This window comes from Chaetodon trifascialis, chromosome 22, assembly GCF_039877785.1.
Source record: "Chaetodon trifascialis isolate fChaTrf1 chromosome 22, fChaTrf1.hap1, whole genome shotgun sequence".
Classification (NCBI taxonomy): Eukaryota; Metazoa; Chordata; class Actinopteri; order Chaetodontiformes; family Chaetodontidae; genus Chaetodon; species Chaetodon trifascialis.
The window spans coordinates 18,034,371-18,046,766 of NC_092077.1; the positions used below are offsets into that span (position 1 = coordinate 18,034,371).

A 12,396-nucleotide genomic window follows, 5' to 3' on the forward strand; every position below is an offset into this window, starting at 1 on the left:
ACAATATCCGCTGTCAGGATTGAAGATAATTACGCCCAGAAATATAACAATTTGTATTTTACAGCTGAGGGTGAATCAATCAGGCAGGCAGCAGAAACAGATCCCAGGCCTGTTAGAGATGAGAAAACAAGCTTTGTCTATCTATGTCTCATATTTTAAGCTTTGTATATCAGTGGCTAGATCATCAAAGATTTATTGTTAAATCTGTTGGTACTGTAGTTTGGGAGGTAGCCAAAACTACAGGGTCTGCAAAGGCTCTACAGGAGAGATCTGAGGAAACATATTTTCATGTTTTAAACTTTTATGGAGAGTTCTCTTGTAGTTGAGACTGAAACTAGCAGCCAGTGGAGGAAGTTTTTCCCAAATCTGATTTCACTTCCATGTTGCTTCTGGTTAAATCCACCCTGACTTTGGCTTTCTGTCTTTTTGCTTTAAAATGAATAAAGTATTTTCCTTAGTAAAAGCATTTTATCTGACTTTGTGTGTTTTCTGCTCATGGTAAACTGTTGACATTAGAAAACAAAGAACACGCCAGTTTGAGCTTTTAGTGAAATATCTTCTGTCTTATGTCTGCCTCTAATAACTTTGGTGACTCCACGACTTTTCCTCCAACGCCACCGTCAGGTCAAAGATTTCATTTGTTTTAATTTGACCAAGTATCAGCAGCTGCACTTTGGGTTTAGTGCTAGTTATGAATGTTAGCATGCTAACACGCTAAAGTAAGATGCTACACATGAACGCTTAACATCGTTATTGTGAGCATGTTAGCATTCTGATGTTTGCATTTAGCCAGCAGTTTAAACATCTCCAGCAGTAAAACGCAGCATAAGATCAAATAAAAGGAGAAAAGCTGAACAAAGGAGGTAAAAATAAACACAGAGCCGTTACCTACATATACAAATAGATGCATTTACACAAATAGATGTTTAGATTTACATGAAAAGCAACAATGAGCAACAACCAAACACGCAATAAGAGCAAAAACTGCCTGACCACAATATGATATTTAATTTAATGGATGATAAATGGATGTTTGCAGCTTCAAAGGACCTTTTGTGCAACTTCAAATTAAGTTAAGGCCAAACTCTATTAGGACAGAAAGTAGCCTCATGGTTAACACACTGGCCAGGAGCTTCTATCTCCTCCATCATGACAGCGATCCTAAAATAGATCAGCAGCAGCGCCTCATAATAAGTACTGCGAATTGCTCTGACAGTCCCAAGACAATACACAGGCCCCCCGCCTCATGACGGTCCAGTCTCATAGTAACGCAGCAACAGTGAAATCCATTACGGCTGCTGTTACGGTGCAGCATTTGTCATCAAATCCATGCGAATAACAGAGCAGCTTTCTGTGATGAAGCTCAACTGACACAGAGTCAGTAACCACATCAAGGAGCTGCCAGCTGATTCCAGGCTTTGATTTGGGATTTTCAGGCACAACTTGTCAGTTATGAATCACAATGAAAAATCCTTTCATCGGGAAGTTTCTCCATTCTTTTCCATCTGTGTGTCTTGATGTGACTTTTTCTAAAATTAGGATTTTTTTCTTCATGCTCCTCCTCTATGGAGGCACATATCTGCAATGCCTACACAATTATGAGCTATGAAATCAAAATGATGAAATACTAAGTAAAAATTATGAGACACTAGAGCTAAATTATAAATTAAGATAAGATTAAGATAAGATTATTGATCCCGCACTGGGAAAATTAAGTCGTTACAGCCATCAAATATCACAAAAAGCACAAACAGTGGCACAGAAGGGTCAAGATAAAAAGTATATAATCTGTACAGTATGTACAGATTATGAGATACTGAATCAAGATCCTGACAGAAAAGCAAAATTAAAAGATACTACATCAAATTATGAGAAGCTAATCAAAATTATGAGATATTAAGTCATAATTATGAGATACTGAACCACAAAATATGATTTAAAAGCAAAATGACAAAGTACTACATCAAAATTATGAGAAGCTAAATCAAAATTATGATCATCTATGAATTATAATCGCAGGGACTGCGGCCACGTGCAGGTTGGAGGGTTCACCTGAGGTCAGCGGTGACCCTGAGAACCGGAGGGCTCAATGCAGCGAAGCGAAGGAGGAGGCTGACACGCGCAGCCTGACGCTTGACAGGCTTTTATTACTTAACATAATGAAGGCAAAGCGAGAATATGATCATCATGGCAGATCTGACGCGCACGAGCCGTGAGCAGAGCGTATGGACTGTGTGTGTGTGCGCCCGCGCGTCGTCAGTGTTCGAGGGTGAGATGCTGGGAGGGCGCGTGTGTTCGTGCGTGCAGCTCACCCTCTGCCCTACTTTCTGACTGATGATGCTGCAGAAAGGAGGAGAGGGAATATCCCACAATGCCACGCTGCTCGTCCCATGGGCCAGATGGATGGACGGACGGACATAGACGGATGATGGGTGGATGGATGGACGGATGGACGGATGGATGGATGGATGCTGCAGTTAGTTGTAATCCGCGCACATTGAACGTGTTTATTATCACCGCCCTCACAGCAGCTCGCGCTTTCGCAGTTTTTAAAACCTGTGTCACGTCAGAAACAATCAAATACCCGACTTCCGGTTATATGTTAGATAATAAAAGCCTTTTTAAGGAAGGGCGGGATGGGATATTTGTTTTGGTTGGCGCCACCTGGGAATTTGTTCATCAATGAAAACATGAAAGCTACAATACTCCAATCAATACTGCATTTGTAAACTTGAGAGTCTGCTGTCTGTAGATTGATTTTAGAGTGCAGGACTTACTTAGGGGATAAAATTGTGGCCTAAAAGATGTTGAGCTTGCAAAATTATGCCCAGAAACAATCCTATGATCCATCGTTATAAATGATCCTGTGAAAAAACATAAATTGTGAATGTGTTGAAAAGGTTTGTGCACAAATTATGTCAGATATCAGGCTATACGAGACTCTGAGAAATGAGAACTTTCTTATTCATCATATTATTTTTTGTGATGAGATAAGCTAAACAGATACTGACTAAAGTGCCCATGGATATGAGAGTGTGAGATATGAGATCGATTAATGTTTCCATTTCCCTGCTAAGCGGAGTCTTACTGGAACAGGAATCAGTCGCTATCAACAACTGGAATAAGATAACAACGTGGAGATAGTATCCATTTAATGTAATTGAAAGAATTAAGCCAACACATAAGAGTAAATGTTTTTACATTATGTTGTCCTGCTAGTCTTTTACACAGCTGTTATTAAATGGGAGATTTGGGGGGAAAGCTTTTATTTTGAAGGCTGAAATGCTCCACTTCCTGGCGGACGTTTGGAGCTTGACGTAGCTCGCTTCCAGTTGGTCAGAGGCTCGTGAGTGCAGTTCGGTCTGTTGTCCAGGCGGCTGCGCGTGCCGTCGTACCTGGCTGCGGTATATAAAGGCGGTCAGCGGTTAGAAGCCACAACGGTCAAGCCGCCGAGAGCGTCCACGTCCCGTCCTTTATTCCCCAAAACCTCGCAATTCTCCTCCCAACTTACCGGCATCTGTGCCCCTGCGAGAGCCGGACGAGAGGGGGGTCCAGCGCGGGGCGAGACAGCGAGGACCGACCAAGCATGGACCCCCAAGCGAAAGACCGAACCAGCCCGGCGACGGGGGGCTTCAGCGGGCGTCTGGCCTCTCTGGGAGCCGACGGGGGCGACTCGGAGTCCGGAGCGGGCTCGGAGGAGGCTGCCGTGGGCTGCTGCAGCGACACTTTCAGCAGCCTGCCCGACATGGAGCAAGAGACGCTGGAGGAGAAATTAAGAGGACTGGCGTTCAGAAAGCAGACCTCCTATCGGTGAGTGGGGGGCTGGAGGGGGGATGCTGGGGCAGGATACTGGCCAGAGGGGGACATGTTGGTGTTTGTGTGTTTATTTCTGCGTGTATTTCACTCACAGACCTGCTCGGCTGCTCTGACTTTCATGTAGCTCCTCTTCATGTGTGTTTTACGCGAGCTAACACGGCTGTAACGATGACATGTAAGCTAGCTTAAAGCTCCCAAACACACACACACACACACACACACACACACGCACACACACACACACACACACACACACACACACACACAGACAGGGAGACAGACAGCGCAGGACACAAAGACAGCGAGGGACGGTGACATGACAGGCTGGTTGTCCTCATTTCAAAGACAAATTGTCACAAACAAGCCGCGGCTTGTTCAGGGTAGCCACGTTACCGTCCTCCATCATGCTGTTACCAGCCTCGACATGGCTTTAATGCACACACACACACACACACACACACACGGACGCGTTTGAGCCCGCGTCATGTGCAGCAGTGTGTGTGTGTGCGCGCGCGTGCATGTCCCTGTGGTGTTGTAGCCCTGTTGTGTTGGAGCATGTGAAGGGGGTTAGGGGGAGAAACACTATTGATTTTTTGGGCAGTGTGTGTGTGTGTGTGTGTATGTGTGTGTGTGTGTGTGTGTGAATGCCAGCAGCAGCCTGACACCCTGGTGCGACTGGCAGCTGCTGTTGATAGTGAAAACTGGCCAGAGACCAAACACACACGCACACACACATCAGTTTTGGTGGACCAATGTCACTGTGTGGCGTCTGTCTATCTATATTAGTGTCTGTCAATTTACTCTTTATTTGTGTGTGTGTGTGTGTGTTTATGTGTGTGTGTGTCACCCTCGGCGGGAGTGATTTACATTTGGAGGTCAAATCAATCGTTTAACTTGTTTGTGTCTGATTTGGGCCGCTGTGGCTAAACAAAGCAACAGTTTGTGAATCCACATTTGCCAAAAATCCCACAAGATGAGTGAAACCTTTTGTTTCATCAGTAATGAATGTCCCAATCAGATTATATATGCATCAAGCGAACGCATTAAAACAGAACAAACCGGCCATTTGGGAAGGAAATTCCTCCCATTTGAAAAGGGGACGGTGCAGAATAATCCCATTACGATGCGTTTGACAGATGATCGTTTGTCCTGTTGATTATTTCCCATCATTTGAAGTCTTTTTAAACACCCACTTGGGCGACATGTGCTGTCAGGCAAACGCACTTCGCAGGAAAGACTCTTTCACTTTTATTGAGCCATCATTTACCGAGGCTCTCTTCCTCCTGGTGTTTTCCCCGGGGAAGCCATTCTGGTTAAGTGACACTTCCAGCAGATTGTTCATCATGGGGAGTGCCGCAGCTGGTTCTCCAACTCCGTGACCTCAGGAGGAGTTTGCTCAGATAAATCTGTTGCACAAACAAAATAATGATAAAAAAAGGCAGTAATCTGGTGCAGGGGTAGATCTGCTTCACTGTACATGTGGCGTGTTTAGAGGTGAGCTGATCAATCCTCAGATGCAGATGTGCTCAATTCTGCCAGTTTATTGACGAAACAGCAACAAAATGTTATCATAGTTGAGACAAATTGCGCTTAAAGTAGCTGTTCTACGTCCTGTGGTGCCTTTCCTTAAAGGAGTCGTTCAGCATGTTGGGAAATAATACACTTCAAGATCGAAGCCTGTCGCAAAACTGAACGGTGAATGTGAAGCTGCAGCCAGTTAGCTTAGCTTAGCATAAGAGACTGGAAACACAGGGGAAAAGCTAGCCTGAGCCGACCAACACATCTGAAGCCTAACTGACGCTGAAGTGGTGAGCAGACCTCGAGTCTGCGTCTCCCAACATGTTGAAATATTGGAGTCAGATCAGCACAGCTGAAGGGCGTAACTCACTTAAAGTCCAGATGAAACAGCGTTTTAGCTAGCTTCTGTATCGTGGAACTTTGGGAGGAACTTGATTGGGGAAAAATGGCCGTATCATTACAAACATGGAGAATTACGCTGACTCAGTTGTAGAGGATTACTCGCCTCCTCCAGCACCTTCATTGCCTCCGTTAGCGGGACAAGGTCTGAGGTGGCGAACACGCTAGCAGTTACTAGCAATCTTAGCCGTGTGCTGCTAAAAGCTGAAGACTGATTGATGGATGCATGTCATGATATTATTGGTTGAAATTGATTGGTTTAAAGGTGTTTTTCATTCATTTCTTATTGAGCTGCATCTATTTCCTGATTGACGTGGGATGGAGGGTCAGTGTGACGGGATCGCTCTGAGAGGAAGTTTGGAGTTTGGATAAGAAGATTGAAGAACTATTTTCCAGCCATGTCTCCGTTCGCTCTGAAGCCTTTTTCAGCTCGTGTTCTGTAAACGGCTTGGTTGAAATCCCCCGCCGGATTAATTTCATTTGGAAAGAGAACATTTGGCTCGCCGTGGTTTGCTGTTATCCACGACAATGTGTTTTGGTGAAAGAACATTTTACTGTTAATGAAGAAGTGCTTTGTAGACCACACATACGCTTCAGTGAATAACCAGAACGTTCTGGACTACGATGGAAATTTGGCTTTACAGTATTTTTAATCCACCACCGTCTGTTAATTGTATGTTGAGCCTGGATGGATGCAGTGTGGCATTTGTCTACTGTGCACCACCATCGGAGTGTCTGTTACGCGCTTTGTTTCGGTCTCGCTTTGACCTTTGACCTCATCGGGTCAAGCTATGGATAATCTGTGAATTTTCCTCTTCATGGAATCAGCCGAGCGGAGGAAACGGCATTAGCCGGTGGAGCGAGATGGATTGTACGAAGGTAGTTTACATAGCTTTGAAGTGGCCGCTGCCAAGAAGTGAATTACCATATGTGGCGATATGAAAGAGCTGGGAAACGATGCCACTGAACATCAAAGGCGGTGTGTGCGCGTGCTTTTGTGTGTGGGGTTACGCGTGTTTATGGCGGCGTAAGGCACGTGTAACTTATCTGCCAGACATTCGTCACACTTTGTCTGTGTGTTCCAAGAATACTGTCCCTCCTTTCATCTATTCTTAGATGTCTCACCCGTCTGCCTGCATGACAGTCTTTCCTCAGTCAGAAGGACAGTCGCTCTGTGTGTGTGTGTGTGTGTGAGTCTGGAAGTGAGTTAGTGAGTCAGTAAGTTGTTTCTCCGGTCACTTCCTGCCGCTCTGTGACAGTCAGTTGGTCAGCTGTTCATGTTAACATTTCTGGGACTGTCCAACTGTCAAGCCAGTTAGTCACCTGCAGCCCTGGAGCTCATACAAACCTCCGAACCTCTACAGGCCTCAGATCTGCATCAATCCTTCAGCCTCCACACTGAACTCGAAGCGTCCGCCGTCCCTGAACGCTCTCTCTGAAGTCCCAACGCACCTGAATCCATCGCTTGCAGCCTTACTGGAACACCCTGTTACTAATGTCGCAGCTGACTGATGGCTGTAATAAGATAAACATATGAAATATTCAGTGCCACTTAGCGCCGAGCTCGGCTGGAATTAGTTCCCGATGATGATGTATACATTGTGCCATATGGTTTATGCTGTGATAAATATGCTCTAACGTTTCTGGACGTTTTGGGTAATTATGGGCGAGGTTGCAAACAGGGCTGCAACTCACTGATTATTTTCATTATGCACTAGTTTCTAAATGATTAATTGTCTTGTTGGAGAGAAAGAAGGGGCCAATGTGAAGCCGTAAGATGGTTTGTTTTGTCCACACCCCCCAAATATTTACTTAACCATTGCATATGATGAAGAATGGCACAGAAACCTCACATTTAAGCAGCTATAAGCAGAGATGTTTGTCATTTTGGCTGGAAAAATGACTGAAAAGATCAGAAGTACATCAAAACAGTTGATAAGTAGGACTGATTTATGGCAAATTTGAATATCTCCATTCATTTTCCATCAAGATTTTGTTTGGTTATTTTACCCAGTTTATTTTACCACAGTGTCCAAGTACTGTGTTACATTGTGACATTTACTGATTTCATGATATAGGTGATAAAATTAAATGCAAAGTGATGAAACACTGGATACATATCAGCCACCTGCAGCTTGACTCACAATCGTAACATTAATATCAATATTTTTTAATATATATCACACATCAGATGTACACAAGATTACACATTAAATGCTCAAATCGATGTTTCATACAAGAAATAAAACTCAAAGAAAAAGCTCCATAACTTAAATTGTTTTAGCTTTTGATTATAATTTGCATGGCGTGTGTAATTCTGACCTCAGGCTTTTGTTTTCAGGACCATATACTCAGTGTAATTCCATTAAAGGCGGATTAATATTGAATTGCGGCTCAGCCACACCGCCGCTACAAAACCAGGATAAACAAGAAAAACTTTGACGCACGGCTTTGACAAACCCGTCAGCTTCTTTTACAGAACATAAGAACACAACCTTCAGCCGAGCTCGGCCTCTGGGTGTTATCGTAAGACTCTGCGCTGCTGCTGAATAATACATACGAGCACTTATGATCCTGTGCACAGCCCCTGTGATTTCCTCAAGCAGCCTGCTGCAACCTGGATCCACTTTAAGGCGCGCTGAGCTGTTGTTTCCTGTATTTGTTTGTTTGTCTGCACGTAGATTTATTTGTCCTGCTGTCAAACGCCGCCTCTGCTTCTTCTTTGAACCTTAGACATGTAATCACTGTCAGGACTCAGATTTGGACCGTGCAGAGTTACACAGCTGGAGACTACCTGGACCTCTATTAGAGCCTCCACCTGGCTCACTGAGCAGCTCCCCCCAGCAGGACCAGCCCGCCAAAGAGGGAAATATCCGAAGAAACGAACGCTTTGTTTCATCACCCAGCTTATCATGTGGCGAGATTTCACCACTGCCCTCGTGGGAAATGGTGCAGAAACAAACTGCCACAGGACAGGATGTTGTAACATTATCCCTCCACTGTTTACAGCCCACAAACAACAGATCACAATAAGCGCCCGTCATAGCACAGTCCAGTATACTTTGTGTTTCATGTCTTCTTAGGCTGGGAGCCAATATACAGCAGGGAGAGGGAAGAAAGAGAGGAGACCAGAGGAGAGGAGCAACATGAAAAGATATGGATGTATGTCATGTTGCTACCGCTGTGCACCACCTGCAGGGGTAAACAGTGATCAAAGGCCTTTCATCATTTGATGCTGCCAGAATATAAAAGTGTCTTTTCAGCCTTCAATTAGGACAAAACACAGAGGGGAGAGGGAGAACAGAGGGAGGCATGAAAACGATGAGCAGAGAGGGAAATGAAAGGAGGGGAGATGTCGGAGACGGAGTCAGAGTCGTGTCACGGCTCGAGACGTACGAAGGAGGAGGAAGAGGAGGAGGAGCGCTGATGAAGAGGAAGAGCAAATGATGACGGCAGTGACAGAGTGACACACGAGGCGCAGCAGTAAAAGTTAACTTTCTCTAGAAGTGAAAGAGGCCCGATGACTTTTAGGACTTCAGAGACGTTAGAAGAAGACGTTTAAGGTATATTCCTAACGACACGTTTGAGCTGAGAACACTAAAGCCTGTCAGATATCAGATTTCACAGCCATACTTACCCCGCGGCTCGTAAAGGCATTCATGAATTTTTAACCTTGTGATCCGAGTACTCAGTTCTTTTATATAAACAATATACATGGGTCAACAGCCTGCAGGGAGGAGATGTTTCACATTTAGAAACCTCTGTAATGCCACGCTGCTTACAGTAATTGTGTAACCGAGCGATACGTCACAGTGCGGTACAATAGCGTCGGCGCTCCCCGGGGAAATTAAGTTTGAAAGGGCAAAACAGAGGAAAATAATCAGTGTACACATCAGGAGACACCATTCACCATATTTACAAGTTGACAACAGTCACAGCTGAATCACTCAGGGCGGCAGTCATCACAGGAAGTGCTCACCTGTGTCAGGTTTTGCCTTTAATGAATGAAGCAGACTTGGACTGAAATGTGGAGAATTATGCACTTAAAGATTTCAAGAAATTGCAGAGGGGATAAAGGACGAGGGCGCACTTTAATCAGAGGTCAAAATGTAAATTTCACGCTCCCATCTGTCACAACACATGTTCACATGCCACCGTGGTGCACGAGTCAGAAATACTTGGTTTGCAAACTTGACCTGGACTGAAATCTTTGGATGAACTGCGATGACATGTAGATCCAGCGAAGTCAAATTTTGCTCTATCCAGTGAAATATTCCAGCATCCACTACGGTGACACATGATTTTAGACATTCATGGTTTCCAGAATAAACATCCATGACACCATGAGGTTCACATCTGCACTTCTGAGTGAAATGTCTCAGCAGATATTGACTGGATTACCATGTATTTTACGACTGATTCAATAATTAAGTCCTTCTGTTACAACTGAAAGATGAAATATTTGTCAGCAGCTAGCATAAAAGCCTCTTCACCCTTTGTCTCCTTTGTTTCTCCTGTCACAGCTGAAGTGGGTTTAAACAATGAAATCAATACGGGACGAGGGCTTTCACCTGAGCACACCTGTACGCTCAGCAGCGTACAGTAGAAGGAGCTGCCCTTATGTTTTAAAAGATGGCTATACGAGTAGGTTTTGTAATGCTGTTTGTGTTACATTCAGCGGAGCGCTTGGCTCAGAGTCCGGGCAGCTTAAAGACACTCATGAATTTTTAAGCAGGCGATCAGAGCACCAATTGTTGATGAAATACAAGGCTTACTGACACAATTTCCCTCTCTCGTCCTCAGAGCGGATGAACAGATATACATGCATATTTATGATAGTCTTTTCCTGTTAGCAGGAGGAGGAGGAGGAGGAGGAGGAGGAGAGAATAAACTGTGTGGATGTATGGATAATTCAAAAGGCGTAACAGGTCAACTGCTGCTATTTAAAGCTGTAGTAGGCTTTTTATCAACAGGCTTGTTAGTGTCAGTGCAAACCAGTTTGTCTTCTTGGACTTCTGTTGCGGAGTTTTAGTTTCCACGTTAAACTGGTCTATCTTACTCACTATCGTTCACCAAAATCGCTGCACTGTTGAACAAATAGTCTCCGCTCTAGATGATATACAGGTGTGCTCTATCACAGGTTAACTTCAGCCAATCAGATCAATGAACCATATGACCGAAGCCAGTTGGGAGAAGAGACTTCAGTGCTTGTTTGCTCTTCTTCTCTCATCATCGGTTGAGAGCCCAACTAACTCTCAACCTACGATGCATTTTCAGTCTCGATCCACCGTCAGCGTGCGGTATTTAAAACATATTTAATCATTATTTCTGTCATGTTTCGGCCCACCACATCGCTCAGAGGTCCCTTTAAATGTGACGGATGGAGGAACTGACCTGTGAAGGGTGAAGGTGAGGTCAACCTGGATGTAAACAGCTGATCCAGGACGGATGCTGCGGCCCTGAGGGGAGGCTGTGTGTGTTTTTCTGGCTCAGTCGAACGTGTTGTATACGACAAAGTGCGCGTCATCATGGCCGTGTCGCTCTATCTTCCTGAGCACACATATATAGACAGAGCGGCGTTTCGCACATCCCTCCCTGCCTTCTCTGTTCCAGTTGGCCGCTGGTGTGTTTGTGTGCGCTCACGCACTTCAGTCATTTTCTGCTGAGAAGAAGAGCGATGATGATGATGATGTCTGTTTTTGGAACAGTAGTGAGATTTCTGAGTTCTCTCTCTCCTTTCCTAGCCTTTTCAGGAGTGTTTGAGAGTCCCAGCGTGTGTGTGTGTGTGTGTGTGTGTGTGTGTGTGTGTGTGTGTGTGTGTGTGTGTGCGTGCGTGCGTGCGTGCGTGCGTGCGTGTGTGCGTGTGTGTGTGCGTGTGTGTGTTGGGGGTTATTTTGCCCATAATGCAGCGTGCTGAGGCATTATGGGGGATTGGCTGACAGGAACCGCTCCTTATTAGTCGTCTGGCTGGCTGTAAGAGGCTTTTCCTGCTTGGAAATGGAGATGAAAAAAAAGAGGGCGAAAGAAGAGAAAAGAGAAGTGGGTCTTCCTGGTGTAATAGAGAAGAAGAGGAACCTTGTTGAAGACAAACCTCGACGTGTTGAAGATTAGTCAATTACTTCCTTCTCCATCAGACACTTGACGTGTTGTTCATAGAGGAGTATTTCACAAAGACCTATTGTCAGAAGTCGACTGGCTGCGATCAGTTTCCGAGCTGTCTTAGTGTCTTTCTCTGACCTGTCTGGCAGGAAACGCTGTAAGAGACGAACCTGTCTCCTCTGACCTGATAAAACAGTATCGCAGAGACGAGCAGGCTAACCAGCTGCACAGAGGCTGATGTGGGGGTGAAGGCAGGACCGCTCGTCCACTTTGTGTGCTCTAGGTGTGTGTTTACATTCCTCAGACGTACAGGAAAGAGGCGCAGGTCAGGGGTGAGTTGTAAATCTTGTCAGGGTTCAACACAACGCCATGTTTTCCCTCCACAAAAACACTCAGAGGTTTCCCAGTTTAAAGACACACAAAGGCGACGACACCAGACCAAAAAAGTGAACCTAAAGTGACTGACGTGTCTAATGTTTGATGACAGGGTTCGTTTCTCGTGACTCACGCTTCCATACAGCTGATGAAGTAATTAGGAGTCATTTCTCCTTCACTGCATTCTGA

General features: G+C 44.9%; 1 protein-coding gene across 6 annotated transcripts in view; it reads left to right on the forward strand.

The window, feature by feature from the left end:
- Positions 1–3,338: 3,338 nt before the first annotated feature.
- The window catches only part of dgki (diacylglycerol kinase, iota), a 63,583-nt gene continuing 54,525 nt past the window's right edge, over positions 3,339–12,396 (forward strand). For 3 of the 6 annotated variants that reach the window (XM_070991619.1, XM_070991622.1, XM_070991624.1), the window contains exon 1: positions 3,365–3,810. In XM_070991619.1, coding sequence (XP_070847720.1) covers positions 3,587–3,810 — 224 coding nt within the window. In that variant the 5' untranslated portion in view covers positions 3,365–3,586. Of the gene's footprint in view, positions 3,811–12,396 lie in introns of all 6 variants that reach the window. The other 3 variants (XM_070991620.1, XM_070991623.1, XM_070991621.1) reach the window with 2 other exon arrangements.